Genomic DNA, 27,143 nt, shown 5'->3' with positions numbered 1-27,143 from the left:
AGAAGCACCAACAGCCAAACATAAGGAACAGGAAAAGAAATAAGAGAGAGAACAAAATAAGCATTAATATATTGATATAAAAATGTTTTATTTGAAAATATACTTAGTTGATTTTCCTGACCAGTTAATCAAATATCATTGCGTACACAGTTATTTCTTGCACTGTAAAAGCAGTAAAAATATAATTCTGCATAAAAAAGAGACAGTGAAGATCTACGTATATTTTTCATATAATACATTTTTATAAATAAAATATTTTATTTCATAAAACATATTCATACACAATTGTTAGAAAATTTTAATAAAACACTTATTTCTACTCTTGAATACATTTTCAATTTTTTTTGCCTCCTCACCAAAATTATCAGTCCAATGTCCACCTTGATAATTCTAGGGAAATTGTTATATACCTTGTTTTATATGTTCATTTTGTTGATAAGCCCCTGAATGTTTCACAGGCTGTGAAATGTTTCATTTTTCTTAAGAACATAAATATTCAGTGCATTTTTTACATTTGTAAACTAGATGAACAGCTAAATCAAAGTAAGAAATGTTTGGGAATTCATATGCTGAGTCAAAATCATACTTATTTTTTTAGTCATATTAGTTGAACAGCTGCATGCAAGAATGTTATTTTTGTTCTTAAGTTCAGCACATGCACATCAGCGGGTATTTGCCATTTCAACACATGTAAACAATGAAAAACAAAAATGACCACACAACAGCATGAGTACCCTAGTACCTACAAAATATTTATATCTTAATTTTATTAACAGTACTAGCAGTGGATGGAAAAGTGTCATAAGGGTTATAAAGGATTTAAAATGTGGAAGTAAAAAATGTAGAATCAGTAATGGCTAAAGAGAAAAGAATCTGTTCTTGGTTCTAGTTCCTTATCCGAGCTAGGAATTTAGAGGTAAACATGGGCTATCAAATTATTATATTTTATATTTTATTGTAATAGATGAAACTAGGCACTTACAGTTGTGCAAATGTATACATTCTAATAAAGCCTAATAAAGTACATGAAAAAATATGAATCCTTCAAGTTGTCTTTTTTTTTTTCTTTTTTCTTTTTTCTTTCTCTTTCTCTTTTTTTTTCTTTTCCTCTTTCCTTTTCCTATTTCCTTTTAAAATTTTTTAAAATTGTTCTACTATATATTCAGAATGATGGACTTTAACTGAATATTAACTGTTGTTGGTGAGATCTGGAGGTTAAAACAAATGATTCTGCTTCATAGTGCCATAAATAAATAAATAAAAGTACAAGAAGTATAGAGAAGGATGAAAAAATATGCAGTGTATATCAAGAATCAACAAAATCAAAAAATATATGGAGAAACTGAACATGGAGTGATTTTTGCTGTCCTTTCCAGTATTAGAACTGGAAAGCACTAAGAGAAAAACATATGAAAACTTATTTAAATCTCAGATGATGTTTTTTTTACAGAATAAACATTTAAGCTGTGGACCTGCTTGCTAACATTTGTCACAAATACTAAACCTAAATAGGCCAAAATGCAATTATATAAATTAATGAAAGAACTCATAAGGAAGAGTTACTAAAACCAAACATGTCCTGAGCTTAAACTTTTTTATTTGAACTTCCACATTTATTGCTGTTTAGAGGACACTGTAGTAGGTAGTCCCTTGTTTTCTCACCCGGTATGGTGGAATTCTTAAGCACCAAGTCCATGGCTTCATAATTTATAACTACTGAAAATGTAAAGTCTTGATTTAAGTACTTAAAGTGATAGGATTGCAAAACACATTTAAGCAAATTGTGCCATTTTCCAGTACTCACATTGTTTTAATAGCTGTGCGTATTCCTCTGTATATTTCTAATTAATTTAGGTCTAAATTTTAGTCAATATGGATTTAATTTTGCAATTTACAGCATTTTAATATGGTAACTGATATACTATCTCATACTTCATTATAATGGTTAAAGTTTGATAATGTCAGTTGATAATATTTGATAATACTTATGAATAGTGATCATAATAGTGACAGTGACAGATACTTACAAATAGTTATTTCTAATGGAGGTATGCATAAATATATCCGAAATTATTTCAGTTCTCTTAAACATAGCATTCAGATAATCTATAAACTGAAAAGATTACACCACAAAATGCAGCAACAAGATGTTTATATGACATTTTATAGTACTTAATTATGTATACACACTACAATTGCACATGTTGCAGGTAGAATAAATCACTCCATGTTTAACTACATTGTTGATGGCCTTGATTTTCTCAAATGGTAATAAAAATCTTGACACTCTGGTCTTAGTAAATGGCAATTCAGAAACATTAAAAATGGCAACCCGATTGGAAACATTAAAATATTTTACATATTATATATATATATAATTATGCTTTGAACTGTTTTCTCCTCCAGAAGTTTGAAATTCCTTCCATCATTTTTCTCACAACAAGAAATTAACTTTTCAGATCTCTCAAATCAGACAATTATATACATTTTCAGAACTGTTAGAACCATGTAACTTTATAAAGAAATACAAACTGCTCCTTGCTGTATGTTTTAAATTATATTTCATTCCATAGCCCAAAGGAAACATTATTTTTCAGAAGTCTGCTTTCAGCCTTTTTTCCTCAATTCTTTCAGCTCTCTATTTATACTTCAACAGCTCAAATCTATTCTGAGAGGAACAGCAGGGGAGAAAGAAATACACATTCATTTCTCCAATAGTCCATAAATGAGCAAATTGAATGTAATAACTGAGAAAATAAACATTTTAAATGCATCCATATAATCATTTCTATTTAAAAAATCCACATTTTTTCTACCTTAAAAAAAAATTCAGTGAATACTGCCAAATAACAAAGAAGTGACTGAGTTTTCATCTTCAAATAATTTTTCTTATTACTTTTGTTTATAATATTTGTTTTCATTAGCCTGCAAGCCATGCATGAAATTATAGGTACATCATGGGTAAGAAATCAGCGCTATGCCACATACAAGAAAATGGCAGAAACCGAAAGGGAAGGTTATGATTAGGAAAGATTATGAAAGGAAAAAAAGCAACATGTACTTCTTCGGTATGCCATAAAATATAGGACTTACATGTTACCTTAGATTTTCATGGTACTTCTTTGTACTTAGAGTATTAATTTGATTAATTCTCACAAAACTTGATGTAAATATTTTCATTCTGTTTTACAGAGATGTACACAGAGAGAAGTACACAGTTTTATACAAAGAAGTTATGTGTTTTGCCCAACTAATATATATATATGGAGACAGTTATTCTACTTAAAAAATTCCAAACTGATGTTTTCTTAGTATGATTCCTTGTTCTTCCTCTTCAATACTCTTATGTTACAACAATACATTTTTTTTAATGAGGTAAAAACAAACAAACAGCAAAAGCATGTAATTTAACCTAAAATCTCATATCCTCTGATTAGCCACAAAATCCCACTAAGAAGTCATACAGTCAAATGCCTCATAGCAAAGGTGATTTTTTCATTAAGGAAATTTTTCATCTTAAGGGAACTACAAGAACTCTGCTGCTAATGGAAATTTTTCAAAACAAATTTCAAAATAATAGTCTGGATTCTGCTGTGGCCAGGAGAAGATAATGGTTATTTGATATTTCTTATTTGTGCTGAAGGTGCAAAGTAAACTTGGGGAGGGAGGTGATTGTCCCCTTTTAATCAACTCTTGTGAGGCCCCATCTAGAGTACCACATCCAGGCCTGGGGCTCCCAATACAAGAAGGATGTGGAGCTCTTAAAGCATGTCCAGAGGAGGGCCACTAAAATGATCAGAGGGCTGGAGCATCTCTCCTATGAGGAAAGGTTGAGGAACTGAAATTGTTTAGCTTGGAGAAGAGAGGGCTCCAGGGAGACCTCATTGCAGCCTTCCAATATTTGAAAGGAACATATAAACAGGAGGGACAATGCTGTCTGTTTACAGCAGTGGATAGTGATAGGACAAGGAGGAATGAATTCAAACTAAAACAGGGAAGGTTTAGGTTAGGTAGTATGAGGAAGGTTTTCACACTGAGGGTGGTGATGCACTGGAACAGGTTGCCCAGAGAGGTTATGGATGCCTCATCCCTGGAGGCATTCAAGGCAAAGCTGCATGGGGCTCTGGGCAGCCTGGTCTGGTGTTTGGCGACCCTGCACGTAGCAGGGGGGGTTAAACTCTTTGATCACTGTGGTCCTTTTCAACCAAGACCATTCTATGATTCTATGACATGTCCACTGAATCTGCCACTTATTATTTTGAGGAGCCGTGAATAGCTTGCCCATCACTTCAGCAGTTTTATTTTGAAAAGTATATAGAGAATTTGTTGTAATAATAAACTTATTATTAATAATTATTTTGGTTTATTGTCCTTGACACAAAAACATTTCTCTGTCTGCTTCATACACTTTGCACAGTGACATCTCAGATCTGGCCAGAATTTCTAAACTTCATCACAGATAACACTGCAAAAAGCAGTATTTATAAATGAAGCTCAGTTGGCTATGTGGAGAAAACTGCAGAAAGGACTTCCATACATTTTTAATGCTGAGCTCCTGAAGCTCAGTTTTTAGAATCTACTAAACATTATTCATGCTTTAAGATACTAGTATAAGATCCTTTGAAAATCCAGCAGTAAGAGAACTATGTTAAAAAGAGAAATGGAAACAGGACAGTAGAGTTGAAAGAATGACAAGAGAAAAAGAGTGTCTGTCAGATGCTGATTTTAGTCAACCAGCAAATACTTTTTTCCCATTCTTAATAATAAATGAACTACCTCAGTACTGCAGGATACTTTTTAGGTACTTTAGAGAACTGACAGAATGAATCATAAAACTGAAACATAATGCCGATAATTTAATAAATTTGCATGCTCAGTAAAATTGGGTTTCATTACCTTTCTGGGTTAAGGGATTCATCTTCTTAAAACATTTTTAACCTTTCTATGAAACATTCTGTGAAACAGTCAGTTTTTCTATATGTATGCCTAATTCTTGTAGATACATATTGGAGAAAGAAGATTTATTCCTTAAAATATAGTTTTATCATTAAAGGAAAAAAATATATATTTTCCAAAATCTACCAGTAATTACAGACCACATTTATTTTTTGTAAATTTATTGATTTTGAAGTCATTCTATTTTTGGGATGGAAAGATGGAATGATTTGCTTTTTCTAAAATACATGGCACAAATTGGATTACTTTTACTTTCTCCAGAAATTAATATCTTCAGCATACAATCTGGCATGCAAGAATTTGAAGCAGTCTTCATGATTTTGTACTTCACTTTACTGACAAGTAACCATCATTTTGACAGGGCACTCCTATCAGCAGTCCCTCGGACTTTGAAATGATTACTTGTATGGAAAGAGGATAGGAAATAGAAAGGTTCATGTGTATGGCAACTTCTTTTTTATTTTTTTAATATTTCAAATTGCCTTATATCATAGAATGGCCTGGGTTGAAAAGGACCACAATGATCACAGAGCTTCAACCCCCCTGCTACATGCAGGGTTGCCAAACACCAGACCAGGCTGCCCAGAGCCCCATGCAGCTCTGCCTTGAATGCCTCCAGGGATGGGGCATCCATAACCTCTCTGGGCAACCTGTTCCAGTGCGTCACCACACTCTGAGTGAAAACCTTCCTCCTAATATCTATCCTAAACCTCCCCTGTCTCAGTTTAAAACCATTCCCCTTTTCCTATCACTATCCACTGCTGTAAACAGACAGCATTGTCTCTCCTGTTTATATGTTCCTTTCAAATATTGGAAGGCTGCAGTGAGGTCTCCCTGGAGCCCTCTCTTCTCCAAGCTAAACAATTTCAGTTCCTCAACCTTTCCTCATAGGAGAGATGCTCCAGCCCTCTGATCATCTTAGTGACCCTCCTCTGGACACGCTTTAAGAGCTCCACATCCTTCTTGTATTGGGAGCCCCAGGCCTGGATGTGGTACTCTAGATGGGGCCTCACAAGAGTTGATTAAAAGGGGACAATCACCTCCCTCTCCCTGCTGGCCACCCCTTTTTTAATGCAGCCCAGAACACAGTTGGCCCTCTGGTCTGCAAGCTCACACTGCTGGCTCATGTCCAGCTTATCATCCACCAGGATCCCCAAGCCCTTCTCTGCAGGGCTGCTCTCAAGGAGATCTTCCTCCAGTCTTTATAAATACCTGGGACTGCCCTAGCCCAAGTGCAGCACCCTGCACTTGGCCTTATTTAACTTCATTTAGTTTTCAAGGGCCCACTTCTTCAGCCTGTCCAGGTCCCTCTGGATGGCTTCCCTTCCTTCCAATGTATGGACTACACCGCTCAGCTTGGTGTCATCCGCAAGCTTGTTGAGGGTGCACTCGATGCCATTATCTATGCTGTTGATGAAAATGTTGAATAGCATTGTACCAAGACCAATCCCTGAGAGTCACCGCTTGTAACTGGCCTACATCCTTACTGAGAACTTATGGCCTGTATATGTTATATATATATTTGTTTATATATATATATATATCTAACACATATACATATATATGTTATAACATATATAACATATGTTACATGGTCTGTACCTACCATTCATATTGTTTGGTTGAAGATATTAAGGCAAGACATATCTATCCACTTTAATTTAAGATGAAGAATAAAATTCAGCACATTTTTTAAAATGTCATTCCATACATGTCTGTCAGATTTCTTAAGTGAGAATAAGGTGCTGGGTTCAAGTTATTAAAAGCAAATCTTTATAATGTATTTGTAATGTATTATAATAAATACCATTTGGTTGTTATTCCCTCTTGATGTGAAGCTGTCACTTGGGATATTCTGCTACTCATGATCTGCCCTCACCTTTTTTTATTTTCTAATGTAAATTGAGTTTGAAATCAAATAACTGAAATAATTCTAGAGTGACACAGCTTTTAAGTCATCCAATGAATCTGGATGCAGTGAATTGCATGAAAACCACATGTTGACAGCAGTATTTGCTCTTTGTGTGTTTTTTTTTTACTGGCAGACTGTAGGCATACCTTCCAGAATTTTTAAAAAATAAACAAAAAAAAAACCCTCTCTATATAAATATATGTATACACACTCTTTCAAGGATCATTTCTTAAATCAAAAAAAAAAAAAAAGAACTATTTTTTTTCTCCATCTTTGTCACTTATTTATAAAAATAAGGGCTATATAATTACACAGAAATTCTAGAGAAGAAGCAAGAAAAAGCTGAAAATGGTATCACTGTAATGTTGTAAAAGATGTCCGTAGACACAATTATAGCCAGCTTTACACAGGATCAGAAGTGAATACCTGATTTAACTTCCCTGTTTACAGTAAGGCAGGAAACTGACAAGAAAACTTATCCCAAAATGTTGTGTTTATCAGTAAAGTGCCATTCCTCTAATGCTATATCTTCCTTTAAACCTAAAGCAAATATTGTCTCCTTATAAATTAGACTTTTTTTTTCCCCTAAGCATATATATTGCTTTAATTCCTTTGTAGTTAAAAAAAAAAAAAAAAAAAAAAAAAAAAAAGCTCTTGTTTGCTTCTTATATTTTTCAGTGGCTATGGAGAGCAGATACCTAATTTTCTGATAGCATAGCATATAAACTACACTTTTATACCTTACTGTTTATGTTCAATTTATCTTTTTGCTTTGGCAGAAAGAAAATCCATCTGCTGAAGCAAAATGATATAAAATCCATTTTACTGTCCATAATATTAATTTAAAATGGCAGTATAGAACACACTATTATGTTAGCAGAGCATAAACAGTAATTCATATACATCAGATAAACAAAATAAAATCTTAAATGCATGCATCTTAATTGTAAGCCATGCTGGATTCCAGTACTGAATTAATGATCATTACAACATTTTAAACATATCATTGGAGAAGTGTTAAAGATGAGTCTTCCACATTTACAAAAGATTGCCCGTGGCACTGTGTGTTTTTGTGAATCATTTATCTTTTAGCTTAAACCAGTGATGGCATGAAATATATGAAATGTAATTCTGCATGACAGAATAATGAAACACTGAAAAAAGTCCAGCGACCAATGACTTTCCCACAGAATTTTGGGCAGCAGAACTTGAAAAGGTGCACATGAAATAGATTTTCCGTTCACACCATTAAAAATAATCCAGTCCTATGAGCTTCCTCCTGCACATTTAAACTATTCCATCATTAGTGTATTTTCCTATATTAACCTGGTTTAACTGTTTTGAAACTGTAATCTATCCTGAGAAATGACATAGTTTATTGAATGCAGAAGTATTTCCTCGAGAGATTTGATTCAGAAAATTTTGAATGCTATATTTCACTCTGAAAACCAGCACAATAGGGAAGATTATGAAAGAAAAGTTTTTGCTACTTTCTTTAGGTAAATTTCTTAAAATTATTTTATGTCAGCAGCTTTACTCAAGTACTCCTTCAGTCTCTCAAAAATTTGTTTTGATTTATACTTGCTATGCCATATTCACTAACAAATCTACACGTCATTCATGGTGGATTCATGGTGAAATCTAGTGTCTCAAACCACAAAGCACTTGTAGAGTATTTCTTGGGGACCATCTTGGCATCTTGTCAGAGTGAGCTCTACACCGTCCACATCAAAGCAGTGTAAGTGAATGTAAGCTGCTTTTTAAATCAAGATCTGAAATAATATAATTTCTTAATACTGTTCCTAACATCGTTACTGTAGAAAGAAAATTAGTATTTGCAAATTATTCCAAGTAAGTATGCAGAAGTCTATACAAGGATTTAAGTAAGTGTGTGGGTTCCTTCCCTGCCCCAATCCTTCCCTCCCTCCACCTCCACTTCCATGTGTTATTCTGGGAAACGTGTCTTCAATTCCAGTTACTTATCCTTTGCTTGTAGAAGTCAAAAAACTACATTTCTATCCAGAACATCAAAAATACAAACTACATTTCAACCAAATCCTTCATAACAGTAATTGCAAGTCTTTGCATATTGTCATCTGTGTCATTAAATATCTAATAAGTATTAGTTTTGCTGGAAAACAGAAGATAAAATCATTCCAGTCTGTCTTAAACAGATAAGTTAGATCAAAAGTGTAAGCTTAACTATTCAAAACGATTCAAGAACTGTGCAAATAAGTATATATATATTTTTGAACACTATAGAGGAATAGAGATCCCCACATTTGGAGACATTACTTTTAAAAGCCCGTTTATTTTGTTGTAGCCTATGCACCTCCACCCTAAAACTAAGAACAAATTAATTGAATTTTAACAGTTAAGTAAGTGCAAGTACAGCAGATGGAGTACACAGCACTTTAAATACTGCCTTTAATTTGGATAAAATGTTTGCAAAGTCAACATGAAAGAAGATTTATAAATATTCATTTCCATCCACAAGCATTTATTATTTGGTGAAACTGAAAGAGAAACTTCAGGTCAGAATAAAGCCTTGCATATTGAAGCATAAACATGAAGCATAGTTATTCACGTGACAAATGGTTATGTGACACACTGTCTACCAAAGAGTCCAAATGATAAGCTATCAGTAGTCATCAAAGGCATCTTCTAATAATGAAGTGAGATAAAATCATTCATAAGGGGAGATTAAACAGTAAAAAGATTGTTCTTTTTGAAGAATAGAAGGTATCTTTAAAAGACTCATCACAAAACAATGTTAGGGATGGGAGTGAAGTTTTGATGGACGATCTGGGTATGTATGAAAAAGAGAAATAGACATTCTGGTCTAAGTTGGTTCTTACGAAAGACTGTGCATTGACTTGTCATTCAGAGAAGCCCAGCATGATGAGAATTATCACACATTTAGGACAAATATTCCATCTTTCACCTCATGTGGACTTTCTGAAGATAATCTTAAGTACAAGTATGTTGAGAAATCAGTGCACTATAAAAATATCAGATAAAAAGTATAAATAGAAATACTAGTTTAAAATAGTTTTTTCTAATCACACAATTCATTGAAAAGTGTTGAAAATATTCAAGTGAGAAAAAAAAAAAAAAAAAAAAAAAGAATGAGATTATATCTACTTACCAAATTCCTTAGGAACAGTGATAGAGTAAACACAGTTGTGACCAACACTGTAATTCTTGGGGTAGTTTGGTGATAATACAGTCCCTTCAGAGCCTGTTGACCGACTTCCACAAGGTGCTAGAAATTGAAGATAGGTGGTTTTGAATAATATAATATTAGGAAATAATCAGCTAAAGTGATTTGCTATATGTTGATATGTGGTATAAGAGCAAATTTTATTATTCTTCAATGTTAGATTACATTCTGTATCATGTGAAACGCTCAACTTTCTCATATATCAAAAGAGAATTGATTGCACTCTGCTTTTTGCCAAGTCAATTACTGTTTTTCTTTAACATGTATCAACCATCTTAATAAAATGTTCTTTTCTGTTATTGTTTTTTTGTTTTGTTTTGTTTTCTTGGTAGCATGTTGTGATTTATTTTATTGGAAGCATGCTATTATTTGTGGTGTACGAAACTGTTATTCATTTATACGATGCTTTATTCTCTAGACATAGGTTATTCATCCTTTCAGCACACTAGTAAACGATTATACCTGCCAATAAGGCACATGATTCAAAATGATGTATAAAACTGCTCAAAGAGGAACACCATGACTGAACACTACGTGTCACTTATTTATATCTCAATTACTTAGAAAATGATATAAATAGATATATGATTATAAGGAACCACTTTTCTTTATCATACATATTTATTTACTGTACTACCAGTAGCTATAGTAATTGATAAAATCACAGATTATAGCAATACAATTTACTACAACAATGTATTTTTCCAAGGCTGACAAAAATTAGCATTTGGTTTTGGTCAGAATGGTCAAGCGAGAGTGCTTTTTCTTCTCTTCCTATATCAGACATTTGTGCAACAGTAGTAAGTGTTCGTGTTTTCCTATGGATATAACCCACGTCTTATATACAGCAGACAGATCTATTTTAAAGACTATGACAACTGTTCAGAATATTTCTTCTAACCATTTTTATGAGTTTAATGGTTACATATGCATCAAGAAATACATATTTCTTCTGTTAAGAATTGAGTTTCTAAAATAACTACTATTCAGTGTTTCGTGCTAAACATAAATAATTATATTATTGTGGTACGATCTCAAAATATTATCTTATGATTTTTATTAAATGAGAAAAAAGTTGTTTCTCTTGCTGTTATCTCAGATTTCATCTCATTAGTTGTAATACTAAATACAAGGTACATAGAAATTATGAATTTTATGACTACCTTTAGTTAATGCACGCAAAATTTATAGCAGAGTATATCATGAAAAGAACACCTTTCAATTCTATCATTTTGAGGCCCTAAATCTTTGAGAATGGATTTCAATAAATTGCACTAACACGCAAGCCAGCCAACTTACACAGAAAGTACTATGATAACCAAACATGAAGTATTGTTTTTAACAGCTAAAATAATTATTTCAGTATCTTAATACATATTTGTGAAATATGAGAAATTTGTGCTTCCTTTTGAAAACAATTTGGATAATATAAATATTGGTAATGTTTGCCTAGAGGTAGTAGAGTCTCTGCTGAATTTCTCATCCAAGGAACTGTTTACCTTGAGTTATTTGAAAAACACAAAGTAGATACTCTTCATAAGCTGAATCTCCTAAGTATTTTTGATGAAAACTGATCTGTTTATCAGCTTATAAGTATTCAAAATTTTCTGTTCCGCATTTTGGATGAAACAGAGGTAAATAAGGAAGAGCATTATAAACAGAGATTTAAACTAGAGAAAAATGATTGTAATAATTTCTTTCCTTCCTGTCCATGAATTGGACAAATGAGCTACTGCAAGACTAATAATATGGCCCTACTCAGCACTCATATTGTTATTACATTTCATTAATCAATAAAGGAATATGCAAAATCAAGGTAAAATTATGATCAAGTAAATTTCATTCCTAATTTTTAATAAAATTTGAATAGAACACAGCAATACTCAGTATTTTGTTAATAGCTATATATTCCATTCCCGAACTGAGAAGACTTACTTATATACTCCATGTTCTTTATATTCCTATTCTTCTCTATTCCTTCACTTTATGCAGTGAAAGATAATGTTTGTTATTTTAGAAAAGTAATAGTATAAATGAATAAATAAGCAAATTCCCCAAACCCTTCTTCTGAAAAATATGCGTTTTTTTCCACAAATATATTTCAGCTGCATTATTTTTCAAATGCATAAAAATCAGATTTATTGCAACTTCACCACACTTTTATCAACTTCAATAGTTATTTTACACAGAAAAAAGTTTGATATTAACATTTGTGTATCTAAAATTATGAGTGACTTGAGTTCTATCTTTAATAAATAACATATGATACTAATATGCAATATGATAATACTGAAAGCATACTGTAGAATCAAAGTTACATCACTAGGATATCATACTTTATAAATAGAGGGAAAAAAAAAACAAATTAAATTTGTGTCAAACAAATAAATAATGTCAGTACACTTCAAAAATTTTATTGATTTTCTCAAATGAAATTATTATTCAAGTGTACAGATTTAGCCATAATTTTTCACAAAATTGGAAGGGTAGAATTTTCACTACTAGTATGAAAAATAAATATAAAAACACAAAACAACTTCCTTGGCAACTACACACATGATTGTAAAAGATTAAGAACAGATATTTTATCAAATTTTTAAAAAATTATACAACCTTCAAAATTCTATATGTTCTTATTAATAATAAACACTGATTAAAGAGACTTCTAAAGTTAAAGTTGAATAAAGTTTAATTTAGTTTTTATAATTGATATTAAAATATTTATTTGGTAGTCTCATTTTTATAAACAGTGATCTTTGAGATCATTTACCTTTTATGAGGTAAATGATTAATGATGTTTAATGAACACAGGTTTAATTATTTGTCAACTGAACAGTAGAGTTACAAATGGCATGTTTTTGTTACAAAAGATACTGAGCTGAGCTGTCCAAGAACATTGGCTTGACAAGCATGTAGGTCACACCAAAATGCCTCCTGTTTATTTCCATGGAAACTACAACAGATACAAAAAGCCTAATAACACTATTTGATAGAGAAAATTCTGAGCTACAAAAAACTATTTTTCAACATAATCATCACCATAAGCTAAGCATTTTTGCCAGCAGTGAACAAGAGACAGGCATGTTTCCTGAAATCTGACAGTTGGTGCCCTGACTATCCCTGTGGAGCCTATTCCAGTGTCTGACCACCCTCTTGGTGAAAAGCCTTTTCCTAACAACCAACTCAACACTCCCCTGACATAGCTCCATGCCATTCCCTTGGGTCCTGTCTCTGTCATCAGAGAGCAGAAATCAGTGCTGCCCATCCGCTCACTGTGAGGAGCTGTGTTCTCCCATGAGGCCTTCCCTCAGTCTCCTCCTCTTGAGACTGAACAAACAGAGAGACTTTCACAGCTCCTCATACATCTTTCCCTCTAGACCATTTACCATCTTCATAGCTCTCCTTTGGATTCTTAACAGCTTTACATTCTTATATTTTGGTGCCTAAAACTGCACACAATGCATGAAGTTAGGCTGCAACAGCACAGAGCAGAGTGAGACAATCCTTTCCCTTTACAAGCTAGAAATACTGTGCTTGATACACCTCAGGGTATGACTGGTGCAGTTGACTACCAGGGCTGACTCATGCTGAACTTGCCATTAGTCAGAATCCACAGACCATTTTCTGCAGGGCTGCTCTCCAGATTCTTGTCTCCCAGTCCCTACATAAATCCAGAGTCACCTCATCCCAGGTGCAGAATCTGGCCCCTTGTTAAACTTCATACAGTGGATGCTTACCCAGACCTGTAATCTGCCCAGATTTCTCTGCAAGGCCTCTTTGCCCTTCAGAGACTTGTCAGATGCTCCCTTTTAGCATCACCCACAAACTTACATAGTATATCTTCAAGTCTTGTAGCCAATCACATGATGAAAATATGATTATGATGAAAATATTAAAGAGAACTGGCCCTGAAATGGATCTTTTGGTCCCCTATTAATGACTGACCACCAACCTGATGTAACCCAGAACCTTATGAGCCTGACACACCAGACACTTGTTCACTATCATATTATGTATTATGTGTTTGTATAGTGCCAGTACCAGGAAATTATAGAGCTGTTTTAAAAATTTCCTGGGCCTGTTTGCAACAGTTGTGTAGTATTGCCTAGTAATGCCTGGCATGTTGAAGCCCCTCATAAGCTGGGGCTTCAACTTATGTTGAACTATCTCTAGATCAAATTCAGTGTTAATCTAGAGATATTTCTTAGTTCTCTAAAGAATAACTCATCAGTGCCATCATTCTGGTTGAGTGGCCTATAGGAGACTACAAGAACATCCGCTTTATTTGCTTTTGCCTTTATTCTTACCCGGACTCTCTGAACCACATCATAACCAACTACAGGCTTCGTGCAGTTTATATCCACATTTTTATATTTCCAGTTTATATCACACAAAGCACCACTTCCCTAACACTTTACTTGCCTACCTGTCCCTTCTGAAGGATCTATAAATCAGTTCTAACAGACTACTCACAGGACTCTTCCTACCAACTTTTGATTATGCTGACCTATTTAGTATGCTGTCTTTCATTTTTTGTGTTTGTTGAATTTATTGTAATGATATCTTCTCTTATAAATTGTAAATTAAAATATTGTAATGATATCTATGTCTTATAAAATAATGCTTCCTGAAGCCCTTGAAAAAGCCTTATCATAACAACAGTGAAGTATTACCCACATACCTAAATTGGTAAGTATTTTTGTTGGGAGGATTTCCCATCTTGATCATTAGTATTCAGACGTGTTTGTATGTCAAAGAACAAAATTCTACAATTAAAAAAAATAATAATTAAAATGCTTTTCAAGTCAATTATCTATAGCAAAGCTTTGGCATAATATCTGTGGAACTTCTGGAGGGAAAAAATCTCTTTAAAACTTTCTTTTTTGGAAAGATTATCGCTTTTGTATCATTTACTCATCTGTCCATTCTGTTCATATCTAACTAGTATTTAATTAAGAATATAATTTAGGGAAGAATCACTTCTATTTGCTATGAAAATTGTGATTTCTGGTTCAAAAAGCCAAGTTTTTTGCTATAAAATTCAGCAGAGGTTTCACAGAGAATACAGTTTGTTATACAACTTTAGTAAACAAGGACATATTTTAAATATATTTTCATTAAGAAGAAGAAAAAAACAACGGTGAGTACAAAAGTTCAAAATATTTGTGCTTTCTTAAAACTCAGTGACTTCATGAGCACACAAAATCAAAATGCTGCTTATTGCTAGAGAGCTGGTAAGTGATACCATCTCCTGAATCTTATTTTGATAATAAGACTCACTATTTCATAAAGGATATAGAAAAAGGATGAGGAGGAAAGAGGGGATAATCTGCCGGTAATTACTCTATTACTCTTTCACAAAAAACGCTTGATGTTTCTTGCTCTATGTCACCAATCTGCAAATCTCTTTACCCAAAAGAGTACACTAGTACTACCACTGAATGACAGTTACAATGATAGTTTTTTCTTGATTTATCTAAGGATATTATTATAATGAAAACTTGTAATTCCTTAGGTTGAAAACTGGCTCAGAGGCTGTTACTGCACAACATATTGAGTGCGTGCGCATATCAGCAACTTAAAGAAACTACAGTTACAGTTCTAACAAAATCTAATTTTAAATTTGAGATTTAACAACTAATTATAAATTAACTAAAATCACACTTATCTGTTCCATCTCAGATTTCTTTGCCATCACTACAATTTTATCTGCAATGCAGATTTTTAAGTTAATTTCAAGCAGGTAGACTCCTGTATTTTTCAGAGCCCACTACTTAAGTGATTCTCCCTTTCATTTTTCAGCTGGATTCATGGGCAATTAAATTTACCACTGGACTCATATATAGAAAAAAATATCAGACTCATATAATAAACTGTTCTTGGGAGACAAAAGAGAAACAAGTCAGTTGCAAGAATAAAATGTTGTTGTCCACTCAAGCCAATACTGACTCTAATAAATATAGTTTGGTATTTAAAAAGGAATTATATATATTAAAATGCAAAAGTCAGAACATCCATTTCAATTCAACGACTTAAATACCTGTGTTAATTCAAGTTTAACAAAGGGTTATTCTCAAAGCAGTGCAAATTAAATACGACAATAATGCAGATAATTGAAAAAGAAAAATGGTGGAACACACATCACCTAAGCAAACAATAGCAGCAAAGTATCATTTCTTTTAGATATGTATGTATAAAGCAATAAAGTTATAAAAAATAAAACAAATTTCCCCAGAGGATGTCTTATCCAACCCTATAGCATTTGGGATAAGCATGCGCCTCTCTCAAATGCCATGATAAACATCTTTAAGATTATTGTAGATATAGTAGAGAGATATATATGATACATAGATAGATAGATATGTAGAGGCCACAGATTGAAATTTCTTAATGGCTTCTAACACATAACTGCCTAGTCACCTAAGCCATCTCTATGACTAGTGCATGTACACTTATTCCCACTCAGAAGAGCGATAGTTTTCAGTTAATAACCAAAATGTCAAAGAGCATGAAGAGGTATCAGACTAAAAAAGAGTTATTGTATTTTACTTTTTTTTTATGATAAGACTGACTATTTTCATAAGGGATGTAGAAGAGAATGAGGAAGAAAGAGGAGATAATCTGCCTGTAATGACTACGTTACTCTTTGACAAAGAAGACATCAACTTTCTTATCTCATAACCAGACAATACATTATATTATGCTTCCCTAATTTTTTTCTTTGGGGAACTCTGTCAAGTTTTTAACAGTTCAATGATACTGCAGCATCTCCTGTTAGTTTAATCCATATTCTCACTGTTTTCCCATTAAACTCTACAGTCCTCTTCAGAGGTTACACTGAGTTTTCTGAAACAAGTTTCATCATGTGTCTCCTAATTCTATTCTTTATTATAATCTCTACCAATTTTCACTATGGAAATTGTCCTTAAGATCAACATTCGTACTTCAAATACTTCACACCTAGGCTCTTTCAGAGCTTCACAGAAAATACTAGCCAATACTAACATTTTGCTGAGTTTCAATTTATTGCTTTATTTCAGGGTATCTGTTGTACCCATTTGCAGGCTTTTCCTTAAAGACAAAGGAATTATTCTAACTCAGGACCTCACTGGTTTCCTCAGCAAGGTAACGTGGTATAGCATAGAATAACATAGTATAGCATAACTATTTACTCAGTTTTTTGTCAATTGCATCATCTTTGAACACATTTTTGGTCCTGATATTTTACTGACACTTTAATAATTTCCATACTTTTCTCATATTTTAAAAAGTACATCAGTGGTTACATTCGGTTTGCTCCTTCAGTAGTGTATGACTCCTTCTTTGCTTTCTGGCTCAAAGCTTGCTTTCTGAGGTATTTCTTGTGATAAGACTCTAGGAGATGAGAGATGGGTGTTGCTGTGTGGCAATCAACATCACTGTGTGGACAATTTTACATTTGAAAGCATTTCTTTGGAGCTGTTTACCTTCGGAAGATAGTGCTCAGGTCTGTTTACTGCCAGAAGATCTAGCCTGTGACCAAATAACTCCTGTTTGCTATGGGAGAGTGGGGGATGATGCCACAGTATCCTGTGAAGGCAAGATACAAGTTGGTACCTCCCTGCTCCCTCTTACCTGTTGGCAAGGCCAGAAACATAGGAACAAAGGAGTTTCTGCTAAGATCCCAAAGCCAGAATCTGCCACTCCAAGGAGAGCTGACTCAACCACTTTGAATTTGAGCTGTCACTCCAAAGAGAGCTGACTCGACCACTTTGCAACCATTGAAAAGGGGCCATCATCGCTATGGTCACTGTCATCATCGTCAGAACAATTCTGCCCGAAGACCCACCACTACTGAAGATCAATGACTGAACTATGAACCACGCTGGATCCATGGTGGTGACTATCTCCCTCTTTCTGCCTACAAAGACTCCTTGCTTCTTCTTTCCTATCTTTTCTATCGCTCTCCTTCCTTTCTCCATAATTCCCCATAATTCATAGTAGTGTCCGTCCCCCCCTTCCCCATCTCCCTAACTAAGGTCTGTAAAACTGGTCGGACCAACATTTGAACTGTTGTTTCTTAATCTCACGCCAGGTATGCAGATATTAAAAGAACCTCCTCTCCCTCTTATAAGCTGGAGCGAGACAAGTAGTTACTACTGAAAACCCTGCTGCACACACATTTCTACTATCGTCATTTAAAGATGATTCCCTTTTTCTGGAATAGATATCTTAACTTCTGTTGTATTCCTTTGTCTTTGCTGTTTCCATGTGCTTAGGTTTCTCTTTTCAGAGTTTGCTACAGATTGGTGAAGCTCTAAAATGATTTTTCTAATTGACTCCTATGTCACCATTAAGTAGTGCTTTGCTTTTGTCTTCAGTTTTTAGTAAGTGAATCTCCCTGTTTGTATGGGGTTACAGAGTAAAAAAATTTTTTTTTTTTTTTTTTTTTCCTCTTCCATTTCTCCCAGGGTATCCAACTTGAGTGCATTATGGGCAGTTTGGATATATTCTGAATACATTATTATCATATATACTCACATTGAGAAAATCTCATATGTTTTAGGGCAGCTGTTTCTCTATTAATTTGATACTTTTATCACAATGCTGAAATAAAAAGATATTAACTAGGCACTAATATTTGAACTGAGGACAATTAAAATATCACTGTAATGTTCTCTGACCTTCATTTACTTACATATGTTCTCATCTTTACACAACCTAAATAAAGTTTGATGCCTTTTACAAACAATTCATCCAAGAACCAAAACGGTATATATCCTGACGTAAGTACTGTTCAAAACTACCCACATAATCAGTAATCGATTCTCCGGGCAATATAGAAATATAAAATGAAGTGTAATGCAACAGAGAAGGAAATTTAACGCTTTTCATAGAATGACAGAATTGTTCGAGTTGGAAGGGACCTTTAGAGGTCATCTAGTCCTACAGCAAACAAGGACACCTGCAGCTATATCAGGTTGCCCAGAACCTGGTCCAGTCTGACCTTGAATGTCTCCAAGGACTGGGCATTTGTCACCTCTGAGCAATCTGTTCCAGTGCCTTACTACTTTTCTTGTAGAAAACATTTTCATGATATCCATCCCAAATCTCCCCATGTTCCCTTATCATAACAGACCCTGCTGAAGATTCTGTCCCCTTTCTTCCTATAAACACTCTTTAGATACTGAAATTCACAAGTGAATTCTTGCAGTAGTTGGAATACACATATAGGTATTAGAGCTGTAATTAATATGTTATATTAACTTATGTTAACACTCAAATACTCAAAAACTGAATTCCATTTTAAACTGAGGTCTCTCAACTACAGTTTTTTTTCTCTGGTCACCTTTGTGACAGTCAATATTAAGATGTTAAAACTTGGTGCAAGACATGAAATATGAGCCTTTAACAAGCAATCACCAACGTATCCCACCTAATAAATCTTACAGTTGATTGGGTTACTGTCTTTGACAAGAGTTAGGGCCTTCAGACTGCTGCCAAGATTAAGTTAGAAGCTTGCATATTTATCAGGCATAGCCAACTCAGATGACTGGATAGGTTTCTTTAATTCCAGTTATTAAGTTATCATGATTACTGACTGATTCTATCATACTTAAGTGTCTTTGGGAAATACATAGTTGCATATCTGTGTGAATAAACAGTTGGGATTTTTTTCATACAAAAAGTAATCTTGTGCATTCTAAAAAACCTTCAAGGAAAAAAAAGAAGTTACATTAACACTTAGAAACAAATATATATTTACTTAGAGTTTAGGAAACTGGGGAAGATGGAATAGATGATCTATAAAGGTCTCTTCAAACTCAAACTATTTCATGATGATTCTTTGATGATTAGCTTAAACTTTTTCTTCTTATTCCTAACATTTCCCTCATTAAATTTAGTTTCTAAAAATTGGTCACAGATTTAGTTAAGCAGAAGAAAAGAAACCCTGTTTTACAAAGTTCTCTATTTTACTTAAACACATTGGAAAATAGGATTCTCTGGCAACCGATTTTAATTAGGTTGTTGTAATTAACTTCTACTCTTAATTTCTTATTCTTTTTTTTTACCATTACGTAACATAAGTACTTCTTAAAAGAAGGCTTTGATAATTGCTCAGTTTATTATATAATGAGTTTTGTAAACTCATATTATTAATTTCAAATGTACATGCAAAAGGTCAAACACTCAAAATAATGTTTGGTGTGGTTATATATATATATAATATATATATATATATCTGTATAATATATATATATATATCTGTATTTTTATTTATTTCAAAAACTTTTTTGAGCCATTAACTGTTATAGCTATTTCCAGTAACATTTTTTCTGATATGAAAACAGCTTTAAGAAAAGATGAGATTTTAACATAACCGTGTTTTACAAAAGTTAAGAGGTTTTTGGGATTGTTTTTTGAAGATAACAGCTGTCTGCATGGCCACATAGAAAGATCTTATCTTTCTTCCCAACTCTCAAACCTTTAGTGCATTTTACAATAAGAAGTCAGTGGCTTGTCATAGGCAATGAGCCCAGTATCTCAAGAAGTAAATACAGATAATCAAACCTCTCATCACTGCCAAATCCAGTAGGTGAAAGTTAGATTTCTTCTTTTTACCATTTTGACACATTGCTGTGCAATAGCTTTTTTATCTATACAAGAGGTGTAATGAATATATGCATAAAGAAAAAGTTTTCAGTATGAGAATTGTAGGTTAAGGTATACTCAGACACCAAACCCTTGACTACATCAGAAATCTTCTAATAGTAACACACAAACACAAAATTAAGTAATCCTATAATCCCTCCAAAATAGTTTTGCCCTACGTTTTAATGTCAAGCAGTACAGCTTTCACACAGGAGATATTTCACTGTATCTAATATACCTTGTTGCTGCTCTTGCTGTTTGCAAGCGCTTTAGATTTCATTTATTAAATCCAGATGCAAACAGAAAAACACAGCTTTTTAACAAGCATTTTGAATCCTGTTTGGTGATCTCTTAAGACTCCTCTCCAGGAAGGAGAGGAGATCCATTCCACTATTATACTGAGAAGAAATTTTTCTCTCTATTCATTAGTCCTTAAACTGCAATTTCAAATCTGACTATAAGCAATTATTTTTCAAAATATGTAGCATTTCAGTAGCATTTTACATATTTAAAATGCAACCCTAATTGATAAAAATTCTATTTCTAAGTGCTCAAACATAGTTTATGTGATTCTGTAAAACAGATGTCTTGTCCTGGGCGAAAAGAAAATTAGGAATGCATCTTAATACATGAAAAACATAAGAAGCAAAGTAAAAATATATAAAAAATAAAGTCTGATGCTTGCACGGTTCAATTCTGCATCGCTTTGGAAGCATAAAACACATCCTCATTCTCCGAAGTGACATTCAAAATAAATAACTAGAGAATACTCTGTCCCTTCTGCAGTTGCTTAACTCAGGCATGTCAAACCACGGTCTGTGGGTCAGATGAAGCCCAGCACAGTCTGTGCTGTGGCCTGCTCCCTACCCCATGCTATCATGGAGGTGACTCTCTCCTGCTAGGTCTCTGGGCGCACACCTATCATTTAACAATAAGTAAATCATCACTGTGCTGTTAACACTGTCTGAACTGAAATCAGGATGCTGCTAACTCAAGCTACAGCAAACAATTTCATGCATTTTAATATATTGTCTAAGCACAGTCGTGTGAATGGTTAAAAAAAAAATAAAAAATGCAGCTTTGCCTTCTGTTTTGATAAAAGAATTTGAGAATAAGTTCCAAGATTGCTGAAAAAATCATCAATCTTTTGATATGTTTGCAATTCTACTTTCAGTTTATATAAATGCATTAACTGAGGGGTGGCCAGCAGGGACAGGGAGGTGATTGTCCCTCTCTACTCTGCCCTTGCGAGGTGCCATTTGGAGTACTGTGCCCAGGGTTGGAGCCCCCAGTACAAGAAGGACAGAGAACTGTCAGAGAGGAACCATAAAAATGATCAGAGGACTGGAGCACCTCCTCTATGAAACAGGATGAAGGAACTGCGCTTGTTCAGCTTGGAGATGGGGTGACCTCATCGCAGACTTTCAGTACCTAAAGGGAGCCTACAAAAAGAGAGGAGTCAAGCCTTTAAAGGGTAGATAACAGCAGAACAAGGGAGAATGGCTTTAAGTTGAGGGAGGTAAGATTTAGTATGGATGTCAGGGGGAAGTTCTTCACTGTGAAAGTGTTGAGTTTCTGAAACAAGCTGCCCAGGGAGGTTGTGGATGCTCCATCCCTGGAGGTGTTCAAGGCCAGATTGGATGGGGCCCTGGGCAACCTGGTCTAGTACTAAATGGGGAGTTTGGTGGCCCTGCATGTGGAGGGGGTTGGAAATTAATGATCCTTAAGGTCCCTACCACGGGGCCATCCCATGATTCTGCAAACTGTGAATTTTCAAATAGAGTGTATAGAGTTGCAATCAGTCAACTCAAACATTTGATCATACCACTTTACTAGACACCTGTAAGATCTGAAGCTGTGGCCTACGGAAAACAGCCCACAATATAGGTGTGGGTGAGACATCACCCATTGGGTACCCATGCTGGAGCAGTCTTTTCCTGAAGGATGGACCCCATGGTATGGACCTATATTGGAGCAGCTCTTGTAGGTTGTGGAAAGAACACACTGAAGCAGAAGTGAAAAAATATTGGAGCAACTGAGACAGTCTTATGACTGTAACTCCCTATTCTCCATCCACCTGCACTGCTTTTTCTTGTGTTGTTTCACTCTTCACAACTTTAAACACAAATTTATGCAAAATAATGGGTGACATTACACAGAACCATAAACGTAAACAACACAGAGGAAACTAGCTGTACAATATTTATTTGCAGAGACTTAAGAGATCAGCTAGGTAGCTTTAAAATAAAAGCATGAATCTTGTTCCCATGCTTTATAATGTAAAAAGAAGTGTATCTTCATGCATGTTTTACGTACTTGAATTGTGTAATAATGATAATGCATAACAAAAGTGCACAATACAAGAAAAATATCACTTATACCTCATCTGAGCGCTCAGTGAAAGATTACTTATGTAGATAGTAAAGAAGTCTATTTATAATAATCCTATTACAGTGGAAGTCCAAGAACAGATAGCACAACTTGCTCATGTGTCCATGGTAAATAATTAATTTCATTTCGTAGTGTCTTTTAGCTAGTCATAACTCAAGTTTAAAATTAGTAGGGATAAGTTGATTTTACATGAAACTGTCAGACTTGCAATGGAGGAAAAATGAATGAATCTAAATTGATCACCTTTGCCACATCTTTCACATATTTTAAGTGTGTCTTTAAAACTTTACTGCTTTAATAGAATGCTGAATAAGCAGAAGTCTTTGCATTCCTGCAAACAACTCTGAATGTCTTTGGTGCTTTCTTTACACTGTAAATACCAAACATTTAAACTCATATCATTCTCAAAGTTTCTGACAAAGGTCATTTTCTAACAAGAAAAAAAATACACATTGTGTTTCTGAGGCTTAATTTCTTTAAGAAATTATTTTCTAGTGTTTTTAAGTTATATAGTGAAGATACCAAGACAGCATATCTGCTTTTATGGCATGATGTCACTAATCCTTTGCAAACTTCAAAGTATGAAGACAATGTATTAAATGAAAAGAGTCACAGATAAATTATTTTGAAGTCAATTCATCATACTGAGGCTCTGCCAAAGAATGGCAGAAACAAGTATCAGCGTAGCACATTAAACTTATGAAATATTAGAAGAACTTATGAGTGCTTTTAACAGTAAAGGAACAACAACAAATAAATGGACAGCAACTGCAAATGTAAAATGCAGTTACTACTATCCATCAGTAACATCATTATTATAGGGTTTAACTAAGATCTCAGTTACATTTTTCATCTGTTCCTGCCTAAAATAAAAAAAAAAAAGCCTTTTTTTCCCCCAGAAAATTATTTTCTTTCTTTTTCAACAGAAATGAGAATGCTAAATATCACAGATATAAGGTAATGAATATTAAGCTTCTAACTGATGTCTTGTGCCTTTCAAAATCTTCTTTTTACTTGCTTACGTACGATAGCTTAAGAATTGGGAATATAACCAACCAATTAAGTTTCTATGTGCTGTCTTTCATCATAAAGTTTTCACTTCCAAAAACATTTTATACAAGTACAAATAGACACAAATTAAATCAAAAGGCAACCTCTTGGCCAAAAGAAAAATGATATTTCCTTTGATATTTCAGTTCTTAGGAAAACACGTTGGGAGATGCTGAGGTTGCAAGCACCTCTTTTCCTGACTATGAATAAAGAAAACTATCCTCCAGGTCATATAACTGAAAAGTGAATGTTTCTTTGTTGATACTATATACACATCCAGTCATTAGCATTGTCTTTAATCGCTAAACTACTATCTTAAGTAGTTAGGTTGCCTATAAGATTAGGAATTAAGATTTCTTGTTGCAATCATATTTAAGAATGTTTATGTTGTTTTAAAATGTCATAGTATAAAATTGTCTTTTTTTCTTTTCAGCACATCTTAAAAAAGAATGCATGCGAACATATTCAGTACTATCGTTTTATTAAAAAAAAAAAGTGGCATAAAACACAAACCATGGCATAAACAGTTCATAACAATATCTGAGATAGTTTACTGTGTCTTTCAGATGGAGATAACTTAAAACACAAGTAGCCAAATATTCCCAAAGCTTAAACAACACAGCATAATAATATATAGTAATATATTTAGTGGCAAATGTATTATTTCTTCTGTTAGGAAGAAGGCCTTACACTCGATCATAAATACAATTTTCCTTTGCAGGGTACCCTGTTATTCTGTGAACAATTGTTGCTTGGTACCAAAAACATAAAATGAACTACAGTTGGTGAAGCTAAGAGAAATTATTTACCATCATGTCCGTCATAGGAACACTGCATCTGCATATGTTACTCAGATCCTGTTCTTGACATCCACCATGAAATGAAAAATAGCTTAGCACATTACCTTGGATAATCTTTGCATGTGTTCATTAAAAAAAAAAAAGTCAAACCAGTGACTTGGTTCACTTCCCACACTTACTAAAGAGGCCCAAGATCATTTTGAATAATTATTTCAACCAAATGCCTCACTAAAGACTAATGTACATAGGACTAGAGCATTAACAAAAGATTTATTTGGTTTGTAAAGGTACAAGAAGAAACATCAGCTTTATGTACTGAATACATTTCAGAAAACTACTTTTCTATGATCCTGAAAGCCTCTGTTCAGTTTTTATCTAACACCAAAATCAACAGTTATTGACTTTTGAACTCTATAGCTACTCATATTTTCTAGTTTCACACATTCCCAGAAAAGTATGTTTTGACAGACTGAGCAATTCGTTAGCTAGTTCACATTGAAGCCTGACCAGACCCAGGACAACAGTGTTTCTCAAAAAAGATTTCGTGTGAAGCTTGATGTAGCAGACATTTTCAGAGCATGCTTAAAGCCATTCTTATCAGCTGCCCTTCCAGTGCAGTAGAGTCCTGGCCTACATTTTCTTTTTAATTATGAGTGGGGATTTAATTCCCCTCCGTATTTTATCTAAGAGACAAGGCCTTAGAACAAGACCATGGCTCCTCTCTCTCTGTGCATCCATCAAATTCATCTGCCATCTTCAGGAGGATTTGTTAAACTAATACAAGTTACTCAGAATGGACAAAGAGAGGATATTCTTTTTCCACTTTTGAGATTTTTCTATTCAGTGAAAATATCAGCATATGCTGCAACATGAAGGACCAACTTTGAATTACTGCAGTCAGTTTCACCCTCCTATCAAGATTTTCCATGTTATTTATCTAATTAGTGTCTTCATATAAATGAGTAAATATTTTTGACACAAATTCTTTTTAAACAGAAAAAATTTTTCTATGCTCTTTGAACTGCCTTTACAATACCAATTCCACATGTTGTAAAGCATGTCCCTTGACCCTTGAGAGCCATCTGGAGTGTTGAACATTATTCCTCTCTCTCCTCTGTTCTACTTAGCCCCAAATATGAGCAAAAATTCAGATTCTGAGATATTTCACTCCCCCTACAGAGCTGTATGACTAAATATGGCTCTTAGGATAGAAGATCCTGAATCCCAAATTAATGTTAAAATTGTAGAAGTTAGGCAGAAAAGTAACTTTTAAACAAATTTATTTACAGAGTTTATACCTAAATCTTTTCGATCAAAATATTACAATCATAAAGAGAGTTCATGTTCTCAAATTCTTCTCAGAAACAAGAATATGAAAAACAAAGAAAATAAACTGAGCTGTATTATATACTGCATTTTATTGCAATACTGTCATTTTCATGGAGTTTTAAATATACAGTTTCAGAATGAAGGAATATAATTTCTCTATTCAGCAAATGGTTTACTTTGGTGAGACAGTGTCGCAGAAAGTTCAATTTAGAAATTATTTCAGTCAGAATTACACAACAAAATATGTACAAATGAAAACAAAAACCATTTAAACTATTTTGTTGTTGCTTTTTAATTCATCTTAACATGTGATATACCATCCTAAGGAAATGTCCACCACCTTTTAAATAAGGCCTTGCTCATCCAGGAAAAAAAAAAAAAAAAGGAAAAAAAAAGCAGAAAGACAACACTCACAAAAAAAACCAATACAATAACAACAAAATACCTAAACAACAAAAACAAAGCAAAAAAAAGTTCATTTTAATTAATGAGAAGAAAATAATGGGTAATTTCCATTACCCATTATAGTACAAGATTTTATCATCTGTCATTACTGAGATGGTAGTCTATGCAAAACACTTTTCCTTCAGAGCATGTTAAAACAGACAGCACTGGAAATATATACCACTAAGCGCACCTGATAATTTCAATTATTGCAATACTAATAAATTATTTATTTAAGAAAAAATCCAAAAAAGAAAGAAACCTATCTTTTCTTACAGATATGTGCCTTCCTGCCTGAATTCTCTCTAGAAAACAACTAGAAAATATTCATACCCAATTTTCAACTGAGGAAGAAACTGCTGATCTCCACTCAACCTCATACAATTTTGTACATATTTCCAAACTT

At 33.8% G+C, this 27,143-nt stretch overlaps 1 protein-coding gene across 3 annotated transcripts in view; it reads right to left on the bottom strand.

Annotated features, from left to right (window-relative positions):
* The window catches only part of CSMD3 (CUB and Sushi multiple domains 3), a gene marked incomplete at both ends in the record, with an annotated part of 527,537 nt that overhangs the window by 109,002 nt on the left and 391,392 nt on the right, over nucleotides 1-27,143 (bottom strand). For all 3 annotated transcript variants that reach the window (XM_079533061.1, XM_079533062.1, XM_079533063.1), the window contains one exon: nucleotides 10,017-10,133. In XM_079533061.1, the coding sequence (XP_079389187.1) occupies nucleotides 10,017-10,133 (117 nt within the window). The remainder of the gene's footprint in view (nucleotides 1-10,016; nucleotides 10,134-27,143) is intronic.

The sequence above is a fragment of the Tetrao urogallus genome, assembly GCF_951394365.1.
Source record: "Tetrao urogallus genome assembly, chromosome: 3".
Lineage (NCBI taxonomy): Eukaryota > Metazoa > Chordata > Aves > Galliformes > Phasianidae > Tetrao > Tetrao urogallus.
The sequence above is the reverse complement of the archived record's forward strand: the minus strand, read 5'-3'. Positions and strand labels throughout refer to the sequence as shown.